General features: G+C 40.4%; 4 protein-coding genes across 4 annotated transcripts; 3 read left to right on the forward strand and 1 right to left on the reverse strand.

Moving 5' to 3' along the window:
- The first annotated feature begins 1326 nt into the window (after positions 1-1326).
- On the forward strand, positions 1327-11594 carry paox (polyamine oxidase). The gene is made up of 20 exons (XM_083987557.1): positions 1327-1786; positions 2422-2598; positions 2769-2899; positions 3020-3207; positions 3495-3676; positions 3838-4007; positions 4358-4443; positions 4519-4631; positions 5631-5785; positions 5886-6031; positions 6500-6648; positions 7820-7996; positions 8629-8756; positions 8854-9041; positions 9184-9365; positions 9669-9838; positions 10006-10091; positions 10235-10347; positions 10445-10599; positions 10700-11594. Exons 1-20 carry the CDS (start codon positions 1633-1635, stop codon positions 10850-10852), a joined length of 3003 nt encoding a protein of 1000 aa, XP_083843683.1. The 5' UTR covers positions 1327-1632; the 3' UTR covers positions 10853-11594.
- A 207-nt stretch (positions 11595-11801) lies between these two features.
- Positions 11802-15806, forward strand: mtg1 (mitochondrial ribosome-associated GTPase 1). The gene is made up of 11 exons (XM_083988106.1): positions 11802-12025; positions 12133-12197; positions 12791-12895; positions 12992-13078; positions 13180-13236; positions 13630-13720; positions 13803-13864; positions 13956-14052; positions 14231-14312; positions 14411-14523; positions 15490-15806. Exons 1-11 carry the CDS (start codon positions 11923-11925, stop codon positions 15585-15587), a joined length of 960 nt encoding a protein of 319 aa, XP_083844232.1. The 5' UTR covers positions 11802-11922; the 3' UTR covers positions 15588-15806.
- A 1185-nt stretch (positions 15807-16991) lies between these two features.
- Positions 16992-18307, reverse strand: sprn (shadow of prion protein; the record flags this gene model as incomplete). Its single annotated transcript, XM_083988311.1, has 2 exons — positions 18205-18307; positions 16992-17459 (listed from the first exon to the last, which is right to left on the reverse strand). The coding sequence occupies exon 2, from the start codon at positions 17448-17450 to the stop codon at positions 16992-16994; it is 459 nt and encodes a 152-aa protein (XP_083844437.1). The 5' UTR covers positions 17451-17459; positions 18205-18307.
- Positions 18308-18988: 681 nt separating this feature from the next.
- On the forward strand, positions 18989-22803 carry echs1 (enoyl CoA hydratase, short chain, 1, mitochondrial). The gene is made up of 8 exons (XM_083988215.1): positions 18989-19169; positions 20262-20459; positions 20595-20722; positions 20955-21054; positions 21173-21277; positions 21954-22073; positions 22157-22224; positions 22313-22803. The coding sequence occupies exons 1-8, from the start codon at positions 19082-19084 to the stop codon at positions 22376-22378; spliced, it is 873 nt and encodes a 290-aa protein (XP_083844341.1). The 5' UTR covers positions 18989-19081; the 3' UTR covers positions 22379-22803.
- Positions 22804-22849: the final 46 nt, after the last annotated feature.

The raw sequence follows: 22849 nt of genomic DNA on the forward strand, positions 1-22849 counted from the left end.
GTTCCCACAGCCTTATCCCACAGCCCTATGTTCGGTCTATCCTCTACTTGGTCTTCTTACTAAACTTAACCAACTCCTTTCATCATTGCCTAAGCCCAACCAGTGCAAAATCTTTTTTGGGGAAAAATACGCCATTAAAGGAATTGTCGGAAAGGCAGGATGCAGGATGCAGAAAGGCGTGTTTTTAAAAAAGAACAAAAATACTGTCATTCAGACCATAGGAGGCGGGAATTGTCGGAATAATCGGACGTTTGATAGAAAATGAAGTGTTGCCATTTAGACAATTAGAGGCCTATGTCGGACTGGTGGGATGTCGGAATGGCGGTTGCCCCCCTGTGGGAACACAGGGCCTAATTTTCAGTGAAAAAAAAAAGTTAGAAATGTGGGAACATAGGAATGGCCCCAACAAAGGGCAAACGTTGTTCCTAATGCAAGGAGCAAGTGCAAATAAAATAAAGTATTTACAAAATAAATGTTGTAATCTGTGCCAAAAATATAATCATATCAATCAATCATCATCAATAGATAAGCCTACCGGTGTAATCATAATTATATTTTATCAGTTAAACCCCCACCTTTTTTTTGATTTCAGTTTTACACAATACGCCCTTATGACAGTATCAACTCTTCCTGATTAAAGCAGTTGAACCTTTTGTTGAAGCTAGACTAGCTGGTTTGTGCCTGTCCAAGGTTGAGTAATGGTTAAACTTCCCAGACTCTCCCATTACTGCTGGGATACTCCTCTCTTGCCATTTTCATTTTCAGAGGATAATGTCATGAAGTTCAAGTTCCTTACATGAAGGCAGTACTGTGGGTCAAAGTACAGTAGCTCAATATAGCCTTCTGCTCACATAACTGTTGTTTAATGATTGATTATTTATCAGAGCTTTGTTTAATTCTCTCAGTTCAAGAAAAGCTGTCATCAAGTTTTTTTGTTTTCTTTCATATAAAATTTTCTTGATCGTCTATCAGACAGTGAAGATGTCAGGACTAAAATTTGGAAAGTTTAAACTGATGCAAAATGAATATGATTTATATCTACTGTAGGCCTATTTGTGAGAAGCAATGAGTTGATGCATCTTAATTCTGTATAATGGTATACAAAACAAACATTTACAAAATAACTGACGGATTATTTCCCCTCATGAAGACACAGGGGGAGCAAAAACAAGCACAGCAGCAGGCCATGCTACAGTAAATAAGGCATTTTCTGGATATTCCCCTTACAGAGGGGGGCATGTCCATTAAAACGGCTGGTTGGCTACATCCGACGTGCACCCCCTCAGAGCAGCCCTATCAGCTGTCCACTGCAGCGTCATCTATGGCGGACTGTGTAGCTACTGTACCTGCAACAGAAACGCTCCCATATGAACTACGTACATGCCTTCATATGAGAAACAAACTTTATCAACCACCTGAAACTGGACTGAATCTGGCTTAGCCTATATGAGCAACAGTTGAAGCAACATGCAGAACAGGCGGAGGGATGTTATAGTCCAAAGTCTGCAAAAAGACTTGCACTTTGTCTTCGTCGGGTAGCAAGACACGGTGGACTTAGGATCTGTCTGTTATGTTCTACATTAGTTTATAGTCAGTGCCTATAGGAGATAACGCCTCTAACGAGAACCGAACATGTCTGGGAGTCCCGACCCAAAGGTTATAGTAATAGGCTGCGGTATATCCGGTATATCAGCGGCACACAGGCTCGTTCAAGCTGGGTTTCATCATGTGCGGATCCTGGAGGCGACTGCAAGAGGCGGAGGACGAATAAAAACTGGAAGAGTGGGTGAGCAAGCTAATGCCCAGTGTTATAGCCTAGCTGAAGTTTCTCTTTAAGTCAGATACAAATATATACAAATATGTCCCACCTCACCCATCCCTCTCCATTTCTTTCACAAAGATACAGTGGCCCTTAGAGCTCAAAACCGCAATTAAAGAAAATACACGCAAGGCACCATAAATATCAAAACAACTTGACAACATATGCTGTAAACATTGGCAACACACTTGAAGTGTTAGGAAAATAAGGTAGCCTACGTTGTTTGGTTTATTATAACGTTAATATGGCATGAAGATTTTTTATTTCCATGGGCACAAAAAAAATGTCCTATATGCTGAAAATCACAGGACATGTCCCCGACCCGTCCCCCACCCCAACAGGCCTTTGCCACCTTGCTCTCAAAAAAACCCAGGAAAAACCCTGAAGGCTGATATTACTACCAAATAAACTCACCTAATTTCCAGCCACCACAATACTTCTCCAAACACACTTCTCCACTTCTTCACTTCTGTGTTTTCTTAAGTCGTTGTGTTCTCACTGTACAAAGGGAACAAATCATCACTGTATATGTTAATTTTAGCTCAAACAAAATCCTAACCCTAGCTTTGTTACACAGCTCACAGAGCTCTTTTCCTCCACAGGTAATAACATTACAGAGATAGGGGCAAGTTATATCCATGGCCCATGTGAAGAGAACCCGGTGTTTTGTTTGGCTCGTGACTATGGCCTCCTGGATCCAGAGGCCCTTACTCCAGAGAACCAGGCAATGGACGTTGATGAGCGTCCTCCCTGGGTACCCAACTGGTTCAGCAATTCAGGTCATCAGCCTGTTTTAACACATTACACCTCCAGTCGTACTACTCTTTTATGTGAGGATTACCATACTGTATGATGTCCAGTGATGTGTAGGCTACCTATTACTCTGTGTATGTGCACTGATTGTTGTTGTTAATTAATAATGTAGCCTACTATTGTGGGTTGTGTGCAGGTGAGAGACTAAGTGCTGTGGACATGAATCCTGCTCTGGAGATGTTTTATGAGCTGATGAATGACACGTCACAGTTTAAGAATCAAGAGGAAACACAGTGGGCCAGCATAGGGCATTTCATACGGTCAGAGGTACATTTACTTTTGAATTATTTTAAGCTCAAGGTCATGATGACTAACTGAAGTCTGTAAAACAAGTCTGGTTGCATGTCTACACGTCTGCTCTGTGTGGTTTGTCGGTACTTCATGCAGGCACGACTGCGAACAGCAGAGAGGTGGAACGATAAACCCAAAAGCACCAGGGAGCTGCTGAAATGTGCAGTCAGTGCCATGTTGAAGGTGGAGTGCTGTGCCAGTGCCACTCATACCATGGATGAGATGGACCCAGCGGGATTTTGTATGTACAAGGATCTAAGTGGACTGGACTGTACATTCCCAAGGTTTGTGCTCCAACATTTCAAACATATTCAGACAGTATAAGCACAACCAATCAAGTGGTGGTATACCCCATGAATAAGTAGAGCTGAAGTGATTAGTCCATGAGTGATACTACTAGGATAATGCTGCACTGTTTGTCAAAGGTGGCCAGTGGCATTTATGGCATGTAGGTAGTGTGGTAGATATGACGATGTTCTGAGACACATTCTTAGTGAGACAGGTTGATATCAAGTCCATTAGATGACTGTGTCTGTGATAAATAACTTTTATTTATACCTTTGTGTTGCAGTGGCTATGAAGGTCTAATCAAAAACTTGATGTCAGAGCTCCCCAGTGGTTCAGTGACCTACAATCGACCGGTGCGCTGTGTCCACTGGAACAACACTGGCAGCGGAGGCAACACTGTGACGGTTGAGTGTGAGGATGGAGAGAAGATCACTGCTGACCATGTTATTGTCACCGTACCGCTAGGTAGCCTTCTGCTCGCATATTGTACTGTTCTTCATCCCATGAATCAGAGATGATGTAAATTTAGATTAACCACAATAACCAGACATTAAAGAAGAAGCCATCTCAGTAAAGATTATTGTAAGCACAGTATGTCAGCATAAACTTTTCTTTTCTTCTTGAAGGTTACCTTAAGAAACACCATTCAGCCCTGTTCCGTCCTCCTCTCCCAACACATAAGCTGCAATCCATCCAAAAACTAGGATTTGGAACATGCAACAAAATATATGTAGAGTTTGAATCACCGTGGTGGGAGGCTGACTGTGAGGTCATCTACCTGGTGTGGGATGATGAGGTCTGTAGTGCAACCAAGAACACGTACAAAAGACTATATCTCAGTGTTTCCTGATGGTTTGCAACTTAGCACCTTTAAATATCAGGCCTCAGATTTATTGATTTTGTCAGCCGTAAAATACATAGTTTTGATTTATTGATTTTTAAACCCATTAATACATTTCTATGATCCTAAAAAATGTAACTTAACATTTGACTGCCACACTTACCAAATAGGGAAAAGACTTGTTTTACATAATGTGATTTAATAACCTGATCATTTATTAGTTGTGTATCACTGGAAAATCCACACACACACACACACACACACACACACATTAAATATTTGTTTTACACCCTTTGTGTCCTCAGAAGGACTTTTCAGACCATGTGTCAGATATAAGCAAATATTGGATTAGAAAGATGTCAACATTCACTGTGCTCAAACCCTCTGAAAGGTAATATATCACATTAATGGTTCACTGATTAAGAGAGCAATGCAGTCCTTTCACTAAATGTGATGAACCCTTTAGGTATAGCCATGTTCTCTGTGGCTGGATTGCTGGACATGAGGCCTCACACATGGAGACGCTCACTGAGCAGGAGGTCAGAGATGCCATCACAGAGCTCGTCCAGACGTTCACAGGTGAGTGTGAACCTCTAGCTGCTTTAGCTGCTTCCTAATCACTAACATGGAGGAAAATGGAGAGTAATTCTTTACCATTTTACTTTTTCCTTAAGAAATACAATCTGTTTTACAAAGGCAAGGTTGTGAGAATAAATAAATGGAAATACAAGGAATGTGAAAGACATGTGAGAAAAGCAAAATAAATCATACACCCACACATAGAAACTTAATGACACAAATGACCATATGAATACAAAACAATTAGCAAATAGTTCTACAAAGTAGGCTATGTTTTATGTAAGTTGACAGTAGATTTGACAATGTAACATTGAAGTCGTGTATAATTATTATCTAAATATCATTCTAACATGGTCAGAATTTGTAGAGTCATATCCATTTTGTTTTAGGAAAAAGAAAAACTTTTGCTGTGCTGCCGGCTGCTGGACAAACTGCACTGTACACACACACACAAAAGTATAAATTTTTTGGCTTTTTTGCCTTTATTTGATAGCACAGTGAGATAGACAGGAAAAGGGGAGGCAGAGAGAGGGGGAATGCCCGACGTGGGATTTGAACCGGGGACGCCTGCGTTGGGGACTGTAGCCTCTACATGGGGCAGCCGCTTTAACCACTGTACCACGCACCGCCCCTATTTGGCACATATTCATCTATAGCATTTGTAAACAGGTTGGACTGACTGAACTAGGTGAAGGTACTAATTTGACCTGAGGAGGCTAAATTATTATTCCTCATGCAAAATGTCATTCTTTATCCAGCTTAGCTGCACATTTGAGTTAGGAAGAGAAGTAGATAACATTAAGTGATATACTTGTTTTAAGATTTATTGTGGTTTCCCTGAATGAGGAAATTCTTAGTTTGCTGTTGTTTAGGTGTCTTGATTGGCATAATAATATTAGTATTATTGGCTAATTCTACTCTTTTTCCTATGTGTTTGAAGTGTTTCTGAGCCTTGGTCATTTGAAGGTGGTTCTCATCAGAATAATTTTGTGTGTTTAGGAAACCCTGCCATCACACCGAAGCGAATCCTCCGCTCCCAGTGGTTCCATGACCCCTGGACCTGTGGATCTTACAGTCACCCAGCAGTAGGATGCTCAGCACAGGACATAGAGAATATGATGGAGCCTCTTCCCATGAAGGGATCACAGTCACAGGTGCACAGATGAACTTGTTGCATTCCCTCACAAACGCATGAAATTTACACCAAAAATTGAAAATGACTATATCACTCCTAACTGGCTGTGTGTGTCTCAGCCCTTGCAGGTGTTGTTTGCTGGAGAGGCCACTCATCCCTGCTTCTACTCCACCGTCCATGGAGCTGTTCTCAGCGGATGGCGAGAGGCTGATCGCCTCATCTCTCACTACTCCCCCAACAGTCTATGTCTACAAGATCAAAAACTGTAAAAGACTGACACTCTGGGTGCAAAAAAAAAATATTGTTTTTATTTTCAGGTTTATTGCAAAGAAACTTGCATTTTTCATGGTTGACTCAGGGAATCCTGCAATACCCTTGAAATAATTGCTTGAGGCCTTTTATTTGTGATTCATTTTCAAACCATCTCCACCTGAACTGGTAGGGGGCCAAGTTGCATTGTGGGTAATGTGTGTAATGTGTGCCACATTTTTAACTAATAAGAGATTACAAGAAACAATACGGAAAAAAACAAGAGTTTTGATCTTTTTTTTAACTGACCATTGTAAGTCCTAAATCTGACAAAAAAATATCCGTCCAACAACCTTCCGGAAACGAATTTTATTTTGAAACTCTTAACCGGAAGACATTTAATCGTCGCCGTAAAGCAGAAGAGGAGGAAGAAGACAGCTTCAACTAGTGAAGGAGTGTGTGTAAATGTGTAAACAATGGTGGTATCGGGTGCCAACGCTAACATAGTTATAATAGGCTGCGGTGTATCAGGTATAGCAGCGGCACGGAGGCTGTCTAAAGCTGGGTTTCAGCATGTGCGGATACTGGAGGCGACTGCAAGAAGCGGAGGAAGAATAAAAACACGAAGATGGGGTGAGTATGTAGCGGTATGTAGAGCCCAAGAAGGCGAAAGTGCAAGAAACCACTGTCAAATGTACTAAAATATAATATATCCTATTTATACAGTTAGATCTTTGCAATTGCACAGGTTATTAAACATATGGTCACTGGTTAACGGATAACCTCATAAGATATTTTTCCATAGCAAACGTCAACTCCGTAGCAACAGAAACCACTAATCTACAAGTCTTCATGTAGACTTGTAGATTTGTAGATTAGTGGTTTCTGTTGCTACGGAGTTGTTGCCACCGACAAATAAATAACATTTAACGTCATCATCTGTTAATCTGAAGTGTGAAAAACAGTTCCAGCTTCCTGAAGTTTATGGTGGTGTCCTTAGATGACCTGCCTCACAAACACTTGAAAACCTGCAATGTTTTTACCAGTTGAGAAGAAAACCAGAAAATATGAGCTAAATTAGACAGTTTTTCTAGAAATAAAAAATGGCTCAAAAGAGCTTTGTCTGCATGCAGCTGAGTCATTTGTTAATTATTTACTCCAAGAAGAAGGAAAGAAAGATCAGAGATATGACGAAAAAAGACCTATCCTATTGCAGCAGCTATACAATATAAGATATAATCAGTAATTCAATGTGAGTTACCAGATGTGTAACTGTAGGTTCAGTGTTGTACAGTAGGTAGGCTATGAATGTATACACCTCAAAAACTTTATTAAAACTTGAGAGAGGATTTTCTTCCATGCTGAAAAAAGCAGCCTTCTTCTATAACATCTTGTGTGGATTTGTTTGTGCTCCCAAAGGCTTTCCCCACATGTGAAAATAACAAGCCCTGATTTCAAGCTTTGTTTGTGTCATCATCACAAGAGTGATTTAATGATCTGATTAACAAAAGGAAAAATAATCCGAAGTTAAAAAAAGAAGTTTTGATCCTGATCATTGTGGCATCTTAAATCCCTAAATCCAAACGATAGTACTGTGAAATGTTTCCTCACCTTTTTTTTTTTTTTTTCAACTATGACCAGACCTGTTTATGTCCGTTGTAAATCAAACTAACTGATAAAATTCAAGAGATAATTTTCTAAGGGTTATTCCACTTGAATGACCCCGTTATTTTCAAGCAGCAATGGCATTTCAGTAACAAAACTGACGTGTTTTCTAACATTTCATAATATTTTTCATCTCTAGGTGATAATATTGTTGAGATAGGGGCAAACTGGATCCATGGACCATCCGAGGGCAACCCAGTGTTTTGTCTGGCTCGTCAGTACGGGCTCCTGGACCCTGAGGCCCTCACCCCAGAGAACCAGGCCATGGACGTGGGAGGACATCCGCCATGGGTTCCCAACGTTTTCACCAGCTCAGGTCAGCTGGTGCCAACTTTCATGATAAGACAGGGGAGGATTATTACAGCTTGAAAGTAAAATTTGTACCGGCTTGCTTGTACTTTGGATACACCCTGGTTGATTGTGCCTGTTATCTGTAGCAGTCAACTGCAAAAGGCATCTAACAAGAAGTGAAAGGCAATAACACGATGCAGACAAGAAACAGATGTTTTCTATGCACTTACTCTGCAAAGTAGTAGTGATGTTTCAGTCTGGACTGTAATAGTGCACTGATGATTTCAGAAGTCATAAGACATAACAGCGGTTTAACAGCAGCCTGTTATTCCAGTCACATAGTTAAACATTGATGGTCCTTCCAGGCTTTAGAGAATATTCTAAGTGTGTACTTAGTAATATGTGTTTGGCAATAATACAAATGCTCTTTTTCTGAATCTGGAATAACAAGGTACAGGTATAAAAAGTGTGAAACCAGAATTTTAGTAGGAAAACTGCCACTGAAATTTGTTGATGCTATCTTTGCTTTCTGTAATGACACATGCAACCAGTGTCTGGTTATTGATTGGTTATTGGTTACCTACTGTGTTGTGTCAGGAAAGTGATGTCAGTTCTTCTTTCCTTATTTGTATTCTGTGGGTTATGTGACGTTTGTAGGTCGGAAGTTGAATCCCGAGGACATCTTTCCTGCTCTAGAGATGTTTTTTGAGCTGATGAATGAAAGTTCAGAATTCCTTGAAGGAGGAGAGCCCTGTGCCAGCGTCGGAGATTTCATACGGTCAAAGGTGCGTTTCTTTCAGGGACTCACAATAGTAATACTGGTCATTTCAGCTGTTTTTGACAATAAATTGCATCCGGAATAAAGAATTTGCTTTGTCACAGGTGCAACAACGAGCACCACAGCTGTGGAAAGATATGGATGCAAACACCAGATCTCTGCAGCTGTGTACTATCACCACCTTGTTGAAGGTGGAGTGCTCTGTTAACGGGACTCACAGCTTGGATGAGGTGGGCCTGGGCGCCTACGGCCTTTACAAGACTCTGCCTGGACTGGACTGTACATTCCCAGGGTCCGTACCCCGAAACTGCAAACATATGCTGCAGCAACTATATTCAATAATTACAACAATCAATTTTAGTTACATATACAAATGACTATTTCCTATGAATATTTAATAAAGAAATATTACAAGTATCCTCTTTCTCCTGCAGCGGCTATGAAGGTATAATCAAAAACTTGATGTCGGAGCTCCCCAGTGGTGTTGTGACCTACAATCGGCCTGTACGCTGTGTCCACTGGAGCAACACAGAGAAGAGAGAAAACCTTGTGATGGTTGAGTGTGATGATGGGGAGAAGATCGCTGCTGATCACGTTATTGTCACCGTACCTCTAGGTAGAATCATATGTGTCAATAAACAATCACTCAATAACTGGGGATATTATAAATAGCACTTTTGTACTTGCTACACATCCACACATACTGTATGTTACTTAAGCTAATTAGACCTGACATCAGGTGGGAGCCATGTTTAGGATCACATGAGGTCACCAAACTCTATGACCCAATAAAAGTGATTAGGGTGAAGCCTGTTCTATTCAAATAATTAATAATTGTCTATTATGAACACCTTAATTGCTACATTTTTGTTTGATTCTTTAGCAACACAAATCAATGCTTCTGTATTTTTTTTGTCAGGTTACCTAAAGAAGCACCAGTCAACTCTGTTCAGTCCCCCTCTCCCTCTACACAAGCTGCACTCCGTCCAGAGGCTGGGCTTTGGAACAAATAATAAAATTTTTGTGGAGTTTGATTCGCCATGGTGGGATGCCGACTGTGAGGTCATCCACTTTGTGTGGGAAGATGAGGTAAGATATGTAGTCAGTGAATAAAAGTACACATCCATTGTCCACATACAGCACGTAAGTACCGGTATGTGCTATAAATTAGCTCAAACATTTTGACTTCACAATTAATTTGCTGTACGTCTGACTCAAGACAGTTCTGATCTGTTCTCTCACTCATTGTGATTCAGGATGCCATGGTGGACCAGGTGCCAGATGTGCAGAGATCCTGGATAAAGAAGATGTTTGGCTTCACTGTGCTTAAACCTACTGAAAGGTCAGCAACCACATTAGGCGCACAAATGCTCACACTATATGTACCTTGCTTGTTTATGTTGTATTTGTTGTGTATAAAAGTTGGCAGATTGATTTAATGTTCATGTATTGAGAAATCAGTCCTGTTTGCGGTTTAACTCTCAGATATGGCCATGTTCTGTGTGGATGGATTGCTGGGCACGAGTCAGAGCACATGGAGACGCTGTCGGAGCAGGAGGTCACACATGCCATGACACAACTTATTCGCAGGTTTACAGGTAAGTCGAAATAATTCACAATACTCCTCCATTGAGTATTATTCCTCTTTTATATTTTCAAAAGTATCTCTTAATGCTGGTTACTCTGTGCGTTTAGGAAACCCCACCATCACCCCGAGGAGAGTCCTCCGCTCCCAGTGGTTTCATGATCCATGGACGTGTGGGTCGTACAGTTACCCCGGCAAAGGCTGTTCGATGCAGGACCTGGAGAACATGGCCGAGCCCCTGCCCTTGAAGGGATCACAGTCACAAGTACTTAAATGTTCATAGTCAAACACAGATGTGTACGCACGAGCCTGTAGGTAACGATCCGTTGTTTAAGAATCCTCATTCTAAATATTTGGTGTTTCAGCCCCTGCAGGTGTTGTTTGCCGGGGAAGCCACTCATCCCAGCTACTTCTCCACCGTCCATGGAGCTCTTCTCAGCGGGATGAGAGAAGCTGATCGGCTCATCTCTCACTACTCCTCCATCAGTCCATCTCAGACGACCAAGTCGAAGCTTTAGAAGAACAATGAGATAAGATTAATGTCCACAATCTGTGACTCCTTGTAACACTATGATCTCATGGTTGATTGTAAGGGTTTGTGTGCTGCTGTTGTAAATCAGTCACTTTGTCCTAAGACAAATGAGGTGCCATACTGCTGACCTTATACTGTGGAGTTCACAGCATTGCAATCAAGTACAATTGCACTCAATATAGTAATTATATTATCAATAAACACATAAAGGGAACAGCTTTGAATATTAACTAAAGAAATGCCTGTAAGTACATCTTGTTTACAAATTTGCTTAACCATATTACATTTATCAGTCATTTCATTTCACAATGAAGTATTTCAAAAGTTAAAACAATGACTAAACCTTAGCATTATAGACATTTTATAAAGACCAATTTCACATGTTTTGGGGTTCTACCTACTAATTTTGTCATCTTTGTATCTCACAATATGTTGCCTTATCTTTTACTGTTGCACAAATGTTGTCATTAGCTACAATTCATTTTGAATGATGTGAAACATCACCAAAGAAAAGTGTATAACATTATGTTTGAATAACTATATTATCCAAATTATACAGCAAACTTTCTAAAAGCTATATTTAATTAGATGTAGGAAGCAACCCTAGGCACAGACAATGCATAAAAAAAAAAATCAAAAACAAACACAATGTGAATGTGTCTCTGCTATGTTGCTCTTTTTCTTATATTTAATTCTCAGCCTGTTTGTTTTATGACGGGCATTCAATAAATGGACAAATATATTTGTCAAATATCTGTTTGGAATTTTTTTTGTTATATTATATATCTTTCTTTGGTTTACGTGATCAGAGTAATTCATTTTCTATCCTGGGGAGGGCAACAATGCGTCCACCAGCCTGTAAAAGAAGAAGAAAATGAAAGCAGTCTCGACCCGGAACGGATAATTTGACGGTAGATTATTCGAGTCGGCATGTAAACAGTGTAACACACCGGCATGTCCTGGTCCTGTGCTGCAAGAAGTTTGTAGCCAACTGGTCAACAACATACGCCTTTCATGACCACTGTTGGACGTGAAGTGTAGTGTTGTTCAGCGGCCATGAGACTGTACCAGGCTCTCCGTCATGTCGACAAGTTCAGGACCGTGTTTGACTTCGGGGGACGGGATGTGGCTCACTGGTTCCCCGGACACATGGCTAAAGGTGACAGCTTCACGCCAGCTTCACACCAGCTTCACACCGTATTATCTCCACAATATGTTGGATGTAATGTGGTCGGGGCAAATGTGAATAACCTGACTGTTTTACAGGTCTGAAGCAGATGAAAGCCAGCCTCAAGAGTGTGGACTGCATCATAGAAATACACGATGCCAGAATATCCTTTGTTTTTACACTGACAGTAAAAATGACATCTTATTGTTTTTATTCAGATATTTTTCTATCATTTACCCAGAGAGCACTTATTTCTCACAAGCAAGTGAGTTACAATAGTGGGTTTTGGGGGAAATGGATAAATTGATACTCACTAAGGACAATATTGTTTGCAACCTTGATGTAATGTGAAAAAAAAAAAAGCTACACATTAGTGTCACTCATAAAGGTGATGTTCAAGTTTTGATTGTTACCTGGGGGGAAAAAAAATAGTAAAATCATGTAATAATATATATCCATATAAGTATTTGTATTGTAGTGTTTTTTTTAACAGCCATAATGTAAATTATAATTTCTAAATGTATTTCTAGTCTAGGTTAAGGCTTGATGACCAGTTGGATAATCCAGGCTATCCAGTTGATTTAAATTTTCATATTCCAAAGTGAATGATGTGTTTAAGCAAATATCCATCCGGCATCTCTGTGGTCAGGAATCACTGTGGCATGTAAAATGTGTACACCTTGCACAGTGTCGAGGAGGAACTTGACTGCTGTTGTTTTCTGCAGAGGTGTTTGATTTCTCTTTAACATTACCCACATCCCCTTCTCTGGAAGAAACCCAGTGTTTCAGGAGGCTCTTGATGTCAGACCACATGTGCTCATTCTCAACAAGATGGACCTTGCTGATTTGTCCAATAAGCAGGTAAAAGGTCTCGCTGCTATTCTAGCCACATCACATGTGAGTAGTATTTTTAAATTGCTAAGACTTATCAATGTCTTTACATTTAACGCTCCACAGAAAACCCTGAAGAAGCTGGAAAAAGATGGTGTGAGGAACGTTCTCTTCACAGATAGTTTAACGCAACGACATGAAAATATCAAAAAGGTAAAGGTCATCCGCACATATGACTGTTTTCACAAATTTGTTCCTGATGTGGAATAGAAATCTGATCATGCAAGTTATTCCTTTCTTTTTTCTTTTGTTAGTTGGTGCCGATGGTGATGGATATTATTGGAGACACACCACGTTTTAACAGAGATGAGGTAAATACATTCACGCAGTGTAATCATATATTGTACCTCATTGTAACTCTGACAAAACATTATAGCTCAGCAGCAGACATTTACAGCTGTGCGAATAAATAACTTAACTAAAAAAAACTTTATTCCTGCTGTTTATGAACAACTTCAGTGATCTTTTCTCATTTCTCATTGTATAACATCTGCAATAAGATACTACATCAGAAACATCTGCATAATGTGTCACAAAATAAAAAATAAGAGGCAGGTCACAGCCTCACACAACTATGAACAATGCTCATCAAACCTATATATCGCATATATTTAAACTTTATATACCGTACTTTGTTTTTTGTATTTAAACCACTGTGTGATTCACAAATTATTGAATCTTTGAATATTTTGACAAACTTTCAGAATACAAATTATTGCCTGATGGTGATCGGGGTGCCCAATGTGGGGAAGTCGTCTCTTATTAACTCATTAAGAAGAACAAACTTGAAGAAAGGTATACATAATGAAAATAGCTGATAGTTGTTGGGCATTGCCTCTGTGTAATACTAAGTATTGTAATTATGCACCAATCTCAGGTCGTGCATCTCGAGTCGGTGGAGAGCCTGGTATAACTAAAGCGGTCCTGACTAAAATTCAGGTGGGTGTGAAGGACATATTTGTCCATGTGCATGTTTGTATTCATTGTATTTGTGTATCTGTGCAATATTTGTAGCTGTCTTTGTCTTCAGGTGTGTGAGCGACCCATAATGTACCTGTTGGACACACCAGGAGTTTTGCCCCCCAAGATTGAGAGTGTTGAAACAGGCATAAAGCTGGCTTTATGTGGTGAGCAGAACATGGTCTTTTATTTTTTACCCAACATAACAAACGTTTTAATTCAGTAAACGCCACGTGTAAATTTGTTGTGCTGTGTTCAGTGGAGCGGCTCTCACACTCGTTTGCATGAGAGGTTTCTCTAATGTGCTCAACCGACCTTTTTGTCTTTTTTTTTCTCTGTCCCCAGGAACTATACTGGACCATTTGGTTGGTGAAGATGTTATTGCTGACTACTTACTCTATTCTCTAAACAGGCTGGGAAACTTCAGGTGTGATTTTTTTCTTTCTAAATTACAGTTACGGTTAGTGTATTCCTTCCTTTTGCTTCACATTGACTGTTTACTGCACGTGTCTTCTTGATGTGCAGTTATGTGGAGAAATACAACCTCAAAGAGCCCAGTGATGACATCCAGTATGTCCTCAAACGCATCGCTGTAAAACTTGGAAAGACCCAGCGAGTCAAAGCCATAACAGGAGTGGGTAAGGAAAAACTAATCCTACAGATACCCCTGTTACATATACTATGGGCTCTATGCACAGCTCCACCACTTCCTGAAATTAAGGCAGGTCCTTCATTTCCTGTCTTACATTATTGGACAAACTGATTAATCCAGGTGTGTCTGACCATTGTGACTACTCAGACACACCTGGATTAATCAGTGTGTCCAATAATGTAAGACAGGAAATGAAGGACCTGCCTTAAATTCAGGAAGTGGTGGAGCTGTGCATAGAGCCCATTACAGACACACCATCTGTTAATGGGATTACTGGACACTTTGGGAAATATAGACTTGTTTACTTTCTTGTTGAGAGTTAGATGAGATGAACTGTATCATTCTGCACAGTATGTGTGAAGCTATAGCCAGCATCCAGTTAGCTTAGCTTCACTTATGGTAAGTTTGCAAATTAATTATGGTGATTTAAAAGGGAAAAGTCTAGTTGAAATAAAATTAAGTGACTGAGGAAAAGAGGCCCGTAGACTTTAGCTATAGCCTTTTTTTCTGAGAAAACGTTTTATATTGATGTACTATAAAGTATTTCCTTTGTACAGATTAACAAGTAAGCTGTGACATTATAATAAGTGAAAAGGTGACAGTGTTCCCCTGTTTCCAGTCTTTATGCTAAGCTAAGCTAAGATAAGCTACTCTAACAGAAAGCGAATATGCATCTGTCCTAAAATGTCACTTATTACACCTATGTCTGCTATTGAACCAGATAATCCACTATATTTACATATTTGACCAATACTTCTGTGATAATTAAGCAGACTGGATTTTCAAAAAACTGAAATGGAAAATTTAAGATGGTAGACAGCAAAAAGCAAATAACCACATATTATTTAATCCTTGCATTCGGAAGCAATGTGCACAATTTCTCTTCAGTTTGATTGGCATCATCTTAAAGAATAGCCCTACTATAGAAATGTTTGTTGCTCCTCTCCTTCAGGGAACATCACCGTCACTCTTCCAAACTACACGGCAGCAGCCTATGCTTTCATAAGAGCCTTCAGGAAAGGAGAGCTGGGACAAGTCATGCTGGACTGACCTGAGCCTTTTGAATCAAGGTAACAAGAGACTGTTGCTGGATTTTAGCCAGTTCGTCCTCAATCTGGATGAATTTCAATTTAACCACAAAGAGTGTCATCGAGGAAATATGGTCCATGTCTGTCCTTGTGGCTAAGACATCCTGCGGTCTGCAGCAATTGATGCAGTCTGTCTTCAATTGTAAAAAGTCACTGTATCTTTTGTAAATAAAATTATTTAATTTGATCCAGTTTGACATTTTTCTCAGGTTTGCTTAGAAGACACGAGGCACACATATCCGACATGGTGTAAACAGGATATTTATTAGCATAAAGACAGTGATAACAAATTATTGATCATGTACATAATTGTAGTAGCATATAATAGATTGCACTTATATATATGGAACAGTCTGTTGCTCCTGAGTGTCTACTGCAGATTAAAAGCTCCTCTTGGATGACGGACAGAGAGAGACAGGAATAAATAACAGTGAGAGCAGCAGTCTGTTCTCTAGTGTCCCTCCCAACCAGGACAGGGTTCACATAAAGGTCTGAGAAACAAATTCACAACATTTCAAGGTTTTATAAAAGGGTTTGAACGACACAGAAATTTGAGGTGATTGTGGAAGATGCAGTCTAGTTTTCCCAATGACTGTTGCCATAAATCAAGCAATACTTTGAGGTTTTTCAGAAAGAATGAAGACGTAAATAACATGTTGGTTGAGGTCACAAATAAGAAAAATGTGCCAATTATCTTCCTAAAATAATAATGTGGGGGAAAAAAAGACATGTTTGGGTTTTAACTTGAACTTAAACTGTTGAATGACGTCGAGTGACCTGCACTTGAGTGTTTTACACACAGATGCAAGTCCAGGCTGATGAATATATATATACAAATAATGAATTTAAGTTGTACAGAGCAGTGTTTATGGTCATTGGTCACTCACATTTCTGTTTATGAAAATACTTCCTTTTATTTTTTTAACATACAGTTGAGTTTGGCAGTATAATTAAAGCTGTCAGCCAGCACTGTGTTTACACTCTTTATAAAGGCTATTTGGGATTTTTATGACAAACACTTTCTTACATAGAAATCACGATTTAGGAAACTAATTGTCAGTCTCTGTCACACAGATTGAAGTAGATTACACAAAGACACACTTTTTGACAGGTGAGATGTCATGTTGAACACTGTGCTGGTAATGTCTGTTGGTATAGAGGATCGTATGTGTAAAAACATACAGTACAGTGATGTTTTTTTTTGTTTGTTTTTTGTGATCGTGGTGTCACTCCACCACTGTGATGCACCTCTAACTGGTCTTCCCAGTGCAGGTTCTAGCCAGTCCTGCACATTATAGTCAGATCCAGGGCAGAAGCTCAGGCCTAAACCAAATCAGGAATTCATCCTGAGAAATGACCTCAACATCTACAGTATAGTGTCCAGTAGGAGTCCGTATTTTGATGAAAATGTTGCAATAGTGATAGAAACCAGCTTGGAGAGAGAAATCCCATTTTGAGTTGAGCCTGACATTAGTGCATCAAAGTAATTGGTCCTGTTGTAGTAATCCAGCTCTTCCTCCGAGCTGTCGGCGTTGCTGCGGCGGTAGGCAGAGGCGTACCATTTATCCGCCGTCAACGCCACCGCTGCCCCTGCAGCTGCTGCGCTTGCCACCCTCACCGGGGAAGATCGCCCCGCCACCCTGAAGCGAGAGCGGGTCCCACCGTAGGCGCCTCCTCCCCGGTAACTCCCCGCTGTGGAGCTGCGGGAGGAGGATCCTCGAGAGGAGCCCCGAGACCCTCCACGACCGCCCTTGGAAAGAGCAGGTTCAAACAGGAAAGCAGAGAGCAGGAGGCAAGTCCAGCATGTTGCAACCACCTGGTTCATTCCTGACGCCTGTGCAGGAAGAAAATGGAGCAGAAACACATTTGAGGCCTACTATACCTGTGGTGGATACCTGCACCTTTAATGTCTGAAATAGAGAAATTATCCACATCCTGTAAAGACAATTTTGGGAACATTGCAGTAAACATATAATATTTTCTATTCACTGATGAATTCTGTTTAAAATCCAGAGTGTAAACCAATATATACACCCTCAACAGAACTGAAGAACCCAGATTATAGTACTGTTACACAAACGTGAGCAGCCTTGTAGTGTTCAGTGTTGCTGAATATATTGTCTGATCATAAACACAGTGTTGCAACATCCCTCTCTCCATCAAAGTAGGTCAGTTTAAAAATAAATGTCCTCAGCAGAGAAAGAGAAATGTGCTGTTTCCTTTCAGCCTTCATGAAAAACTGCTCGGTTTATTTATGATTATGAATAAAAAGAAAAAGATGACATGTTTGCCAGTGGTAACAGGCCATCAGCAGAAATGCCTGGTCTGGCAAGTAACTGGGTCATTCAGTAGAAATATACACAGTATTGCGGTTATTGCATGTACAATATGTCATCAGTAACAGGTTTTTTACTAATGCATATATAATGCAAGTAGATGATGTTCATCTGACTGTAGTCTCATAAATCAGCCTGTTCGCTGCTGTAGCCTCAAGGAATCCCTCCATGTAAAACACATGCATTGTTCCCTCACACATCCACGCCCATATTAAACAGTAAACCTTAATGGTCGGTGCTTACCTTATTTCCGTGTGTTCTTATCCTTGCTTATGTTTTTCACTCGGAGGAGAGGAGATGGAGATGGGATTGTCACGGGCGATGCATAAAGCTCGTTCACGCAGAAAGCTGCGAGAGCGCGCAGCACGCTCACAGAGTCTCACAGGAGCATCAGATACCACGAAACAGTCACAGTCAGACTGGGAGCCTTTTCCAAAGATGATTTTTGTGATATTATGTGATAAAATGATGAAATTGTTTGGTTTTTCTCTTGTCTTGTGCGACACAACGTTTTGTCAAACGTTCATCTGCATTTACTTATTTCCTTCATATTTCAACTCATAGTTAGTGTTATATTTATTTTGGTTGTTTGGGGGGTGTAGGCTGGAAGATCCATTTGTAGGCTGGAAGATCCATTTGCTCTTCATATTTAACGCCAGGTATTTCAGCATAACGCTACTTAGATAATATTATGCTAATTGTGTCGATTTAACAAGGATGAATATTAACCAGACCAACCAAATTTTTCAATAACAGTGTAGGATATCAGAGAAAATTATATGATATTAGAATATTTCATACGTCCACATATATTTAACCTTTTGATAATATCCCCGGAATGAACTAAATAAAACATAAAATAAATAAATGAATATAATGCGAAAGTCATGTAGCCCCTATAAATAAGTGAATGGAGCAAAATTGTACTTAGGCTAGTTAAATAAATACGTTTTTTTTAAGGCAATTCCCCCTGGTCTGCCCTTCCCAGACACCAGGGGGCGCTACATGCCTCCTAATGAAAAAACACCAACAGAGAAGAAGACGCAGGAGGAAGAAGCAGCCCGAGATCCAGGAGCAAGTTCATTGACAACAACAGTCTGTCGTCGCCGTCGTCGCTGTCATGGCTTTCCTCTGCAGAAGCGCCGCCTCGCTGCTGAAGCCCTGCCGGGCCCCGGCCGTCCTGTCCGCCGCCCGCCTCTACAGCTCAGGTCGGTGTTCAGACTCAGACACAACCCGGGGTCAGTCCGCTGCTGCTGCTGCCACAATGTCAAGAAACCTGCGACACGCACCGCGACGCATGTGCAGCAGTCAGCAGCAGCAGCTAACTAACTTCACTCTGTCCAAACCATAGACTGTTGTTTTATCAGCACTGCTGCTGCACTCTAATGACAAATCATTTTTTAACACGTTGTTCGTTTCGATATCAGTGCTGTGTAAAGAGAAATTCCACCCTAAAGTGGAATTTACAGGGGTCATCTCTGTACAATCGTATGATTTATTTATGCATTGCAAACAAGATTAAAAAAAAGAAGAACCTTCCTACAGAAATTAATCATGCAACCCAAAATGCAGCATCTAAGTTTGCTGTCTTCATCTAAAAACCTTGAGAAGGAGGCATGATTGAGGAAAGTTTGATTAGTATTTACTATGTTTGTTTGTTTTTACTAATTATACATTATACAGTCAGTGTGATTTGATTTACAGTGACAGTTGTTTGTGGTTTTACACAGTAATGGGAATAGCTTGGAGTAAATTCTGTTTTGGGGTGGATTTTCTCTTAAAGGCCAAACATACATAAATCTGTGTTTCCTGCAAACATGAGTTTATTTTGTAACTTTTCTCCACAAGATGTATCAGGGCCCTCCAAGGTTTCTCTAAGGCCTTGGCACAAGGTTGTCACCTTTCATGAATGATTAACAGGAGGCCGGGACTATGAAGTGCAGGTGACCAGATAGTTACATGATTTCGCAACATGTTAGATGTTTTTATTGGACAGAACCTCACTTACTTTCTACATTGATTAAGTAACTACATGAATCAAGTAGCCTACTTTAACCACTGGCAACTACAGTAAATCAAAGGCCTAAATTAACTTTAGTGAATTAGTAATTTTTCCAGGGTTAATCCTTTTCCTTTTTCAGTGACATGAAAAATCTAATGTTAATAAATCATGTCAGGGACATAGCTTTTCTGTTCTTTTTTTGAATTGCAAAGGTCTGGAGAGTCAGCAGAAATCAAAGCCTTCGATTCTAAGTGTATTAAAGTCTCCTCTTATCAGTGTTTGTTTGCTCTTCATGCAGGTGGTCAGTATGAGTACATCTTGGTGGAGAAGCGAGGTGAGAAGAGCAACGTGGGTTTCATCCAGCTGAACCGGCCCAAAGCTCTGAACGCTCTGTGTGACGGGCTGATGAGGGAGGTGGGACAGGCCCTGGACGCCTTCGAGGCTGACGGCGACGTCGGAGCTGTCGTCATCACAGGCAGTGACAGGGCTTTTGCTGGTGAGGGAACCAACCAAGTGTGTTTTTTCTGTGCTGGTGTTTTGCATTGTGCCTCCTCGGAGCTGGGAACAGACGATGTAACGATACACCGTTCACAGTGATACATCAGCAGTAAGTCTGACTTGTGTTTTCCAGCGGGGGCGGACATTAAAGAGATGCAGAATCGAACCTTCCAGGAGTGTTACGGAGGAAACTTCCTGGCTCACTGGAACAGAGTGTCCACAGTGAAGAAGCCTGTGATCGCAGCTGTTAATGGGTTTGCTGTAAGTGTCTTTTTTTTAATCATTTATTGTATTAATTTAATTAAGATGAAAGAAAAACAATATACAGATATTTTGTTGAAGTGAACCTGTCAAAGCAAACAAACACAGACTCAAGTTGCAACCAGAATTGGAATATATTTCCTCATAATTTGTGTGTATTTTTCCTTGAAACTTTTAAAAACAATGAATAGAAACTTCATTCACTTCCTTCTACTACCTTCTATGGTTTCAGCTGGGTGGAGGCTGTGAGCTCGCCATGATGTGTGACATCATCTACGCTGGAGAGAAGGCGCAGTTCGGCCAACCAGAGATCCTGCTGGGGACCATTCCAGGTAAAGACTTGGTTCTCTCTACTTTCCTCATCCGTTCAGACTTTACTTCCTCTTACTTAAGTTACCAGATTGTTGCTCTTGGAGCGGCTGCTCATGTCGTCTGTCTGTCTGTCTGCAGGGGCGGGTGGCACCCAGCGCCTGACTCGTGCAGTGGGGAAGTCCCTGGCGATGGAATTGGTCCTAACAGGAGACAAGATCAATGCTCAAGTAGCCATGCAGTCAGGTAACAGCAGTGTTAGAAAGTACATTTATACATATACAGTGGGGATTATACAGTATTTGATCCCCTGCTGATTTTGTAAGTTTGTTCCACCACAAAGAAATGGACAGTCTGTAGTTTTTATGGTAAGTTTATTTTAACAGAGAGACAGAATATCAACAAAAAAATCTAGAAATGATATCAGCATAAAGGTTATGAATTTACATTGATCAAGTGAAATAAGGGTAACAATCAGCAGGGTATCAAATACTTATTTTTCCCACTGTATTGTTGTCAAATACAAGTTGTCCTTTACTTGAGTAATACCATTGTATACTACTTTATATTTCAACTCCACTACTATTCAGAAACACATATTGTACTTATTCCTCTGCATTTATTTGACAGGTGTAATTATTTGTCACCTTATTTGCACATGAGGTTTTTACATGTATATGATAAACTTGTCATGCATTAACAATGGATTAGATTTCTTTGATGTATCAACAACACTGTATCAAAAAGTGATGACAATGTAATGATGATATGTCAGTCAGTACTACTTTAGAATGAATTACTTTTTCTTATAATGAAGTATTTTTACACGAAGAGAAGGTTTAGCAGAGCCAGACATGTTATTTACTCTTTCTTTACTCTTTCCAGACATATGTTATTTACTCTTTCTGTTATTGTTTCCCAGGTTTGGTGAGTAAAATCTATCCAGTTGACCAGTTGGTGTCTGAAGCTGTGAAATGTGGGGAAAAAATTGCTGCCAACTCTAAACTGGTCTCTGCCATGGCTAAAGAGGCTGTCAACGCAGGTGAGTAAAGTTTGTTTCTGCTCGTTTTTCAAAAGTTGAACATGCTTCAGTGTAGTCTGACTGGTTGCTCTGTGTGACCGCAGCTTTTGAACTGACTTTGGCTGAGGGCAACCGCTTGGAAAAACGCTTATTCCACGCTACCTTTGCTACGGTGAGTAGACGAGCCCATCTCACAGTGAGTTAGTTGGGTGAGGGACTTAGATTTTGACAGTGCAGTAATGATTTGTTTTTATTTGCAGGATGATCGTAAAGAAGGTATGACAGCATTTGTGGAGAAGAGGAAGGCCAGTTTCCAGGACAATTAGAGGACGAGCAGATCAAGAGCTCAGCCAAGAACACTAAGTTCCTGATATTAGCAGGACATTTCCTCCTCATCCACAACAAGTCGAATGATGCAGAAATCCTGATGGTATCGGGACATAAAACGCTGGTTTAGGTTATCATCTGGCACTGAGTGATTGAGTGCACAAGAGTGTCTTATCACAGCGAAGCCCTGCCTGCTGAGGCTCAGTGTCAAAATCTGGTGCAGTGATGGTGCAGGAGTGCTGTGGGTTTGTATGTGAATACCATTTAATAAATAACATGCTATAGTCTGTGTGCAACGGGAGCAATCAGCCCCGATGACTTCTACAGACTTTGCCTTATTCATTTTCACCGTCTAATGTTTATCTGCGATTTGAAAGCAGTTTTTTTTCCTGTGTAAATTTTACAAATAAATCTCTAGACTGGTTTCCAGTGCTGCAATCAACCCACAATGGTACACTATGACTACATGT

This window comes from Trachurus trachurus, assembly GCF_905171665.1.
Source record: "Trachurus trachurus genome assembly, chromosome: 15".
NCBI lineage: Eukaryota > Metazoa > Chordata > Actinopteri > Carangiformes > Carangidae > Trachurus > Trachurus trachurus.

Coding starts and splice junctions, on each gene's coding strand:
- paox (XM_083987557.1), top strand. CDS start 1,633: ATGTCTGGGAGTCCCGACCCAAAGGTTATAGTAATAGGCTGCGGTATA. Junction 3,208..3,494: donor CTGGACTGTACATTCCCAAG/GTTTGTGCTCCA, acceptor TTTGTGTTGCAG/TGGCTATGAAGGTCTAATCA. Junction 8,757..8,853: donor GAGATTTCATACGGTCAAAG/GTGCGTTTCTTT, acceptor GCTTTGTCACAG/GTGCAACAACGAGCACCACA.
- mtg1 (XM_083988106.1), top strand. CDS start 11,923: ATGAGACTGTACCAGGCTCTCCGTCATGTCGACAAGTTCAGGACCGTG. Junction 12,198..12,790: donor TAGAAATACACGATGCCAGA/ATATCCTTTGTT, acceptor AACATTACCCAC/ATCCCCTTCTCTGGAAGAAA. Junction 13,079..13,179: donor GACATGAAAATATCAAAAAG/GTAAAGGTCATC, acceptor TTCTTTTGTTAG/TTGGTGCCGATGGTGATGGA.
- echs1 (XM_083988215.1), top strand. CDS start 19,082: ATGGCTTTCCTCTGCAGAAGCGCCGCCTCGCTGCTGAAGCCCTGCCGG. Junction 19,170..20,261: donor CGCCCGCCTCTACAGCTCAG/GTCGGTGTTCAG, acceptor CTCTTCATGCAG/GTGGTCAGTATGAGTACATC. Junction 20,460..20,594: donor CAGTGACAGGGCTTTTGCTG/GTGAGGGAACCA, acceptor TGTGTTTTCCAG/CGGGGGCGGACATTAAAGAG.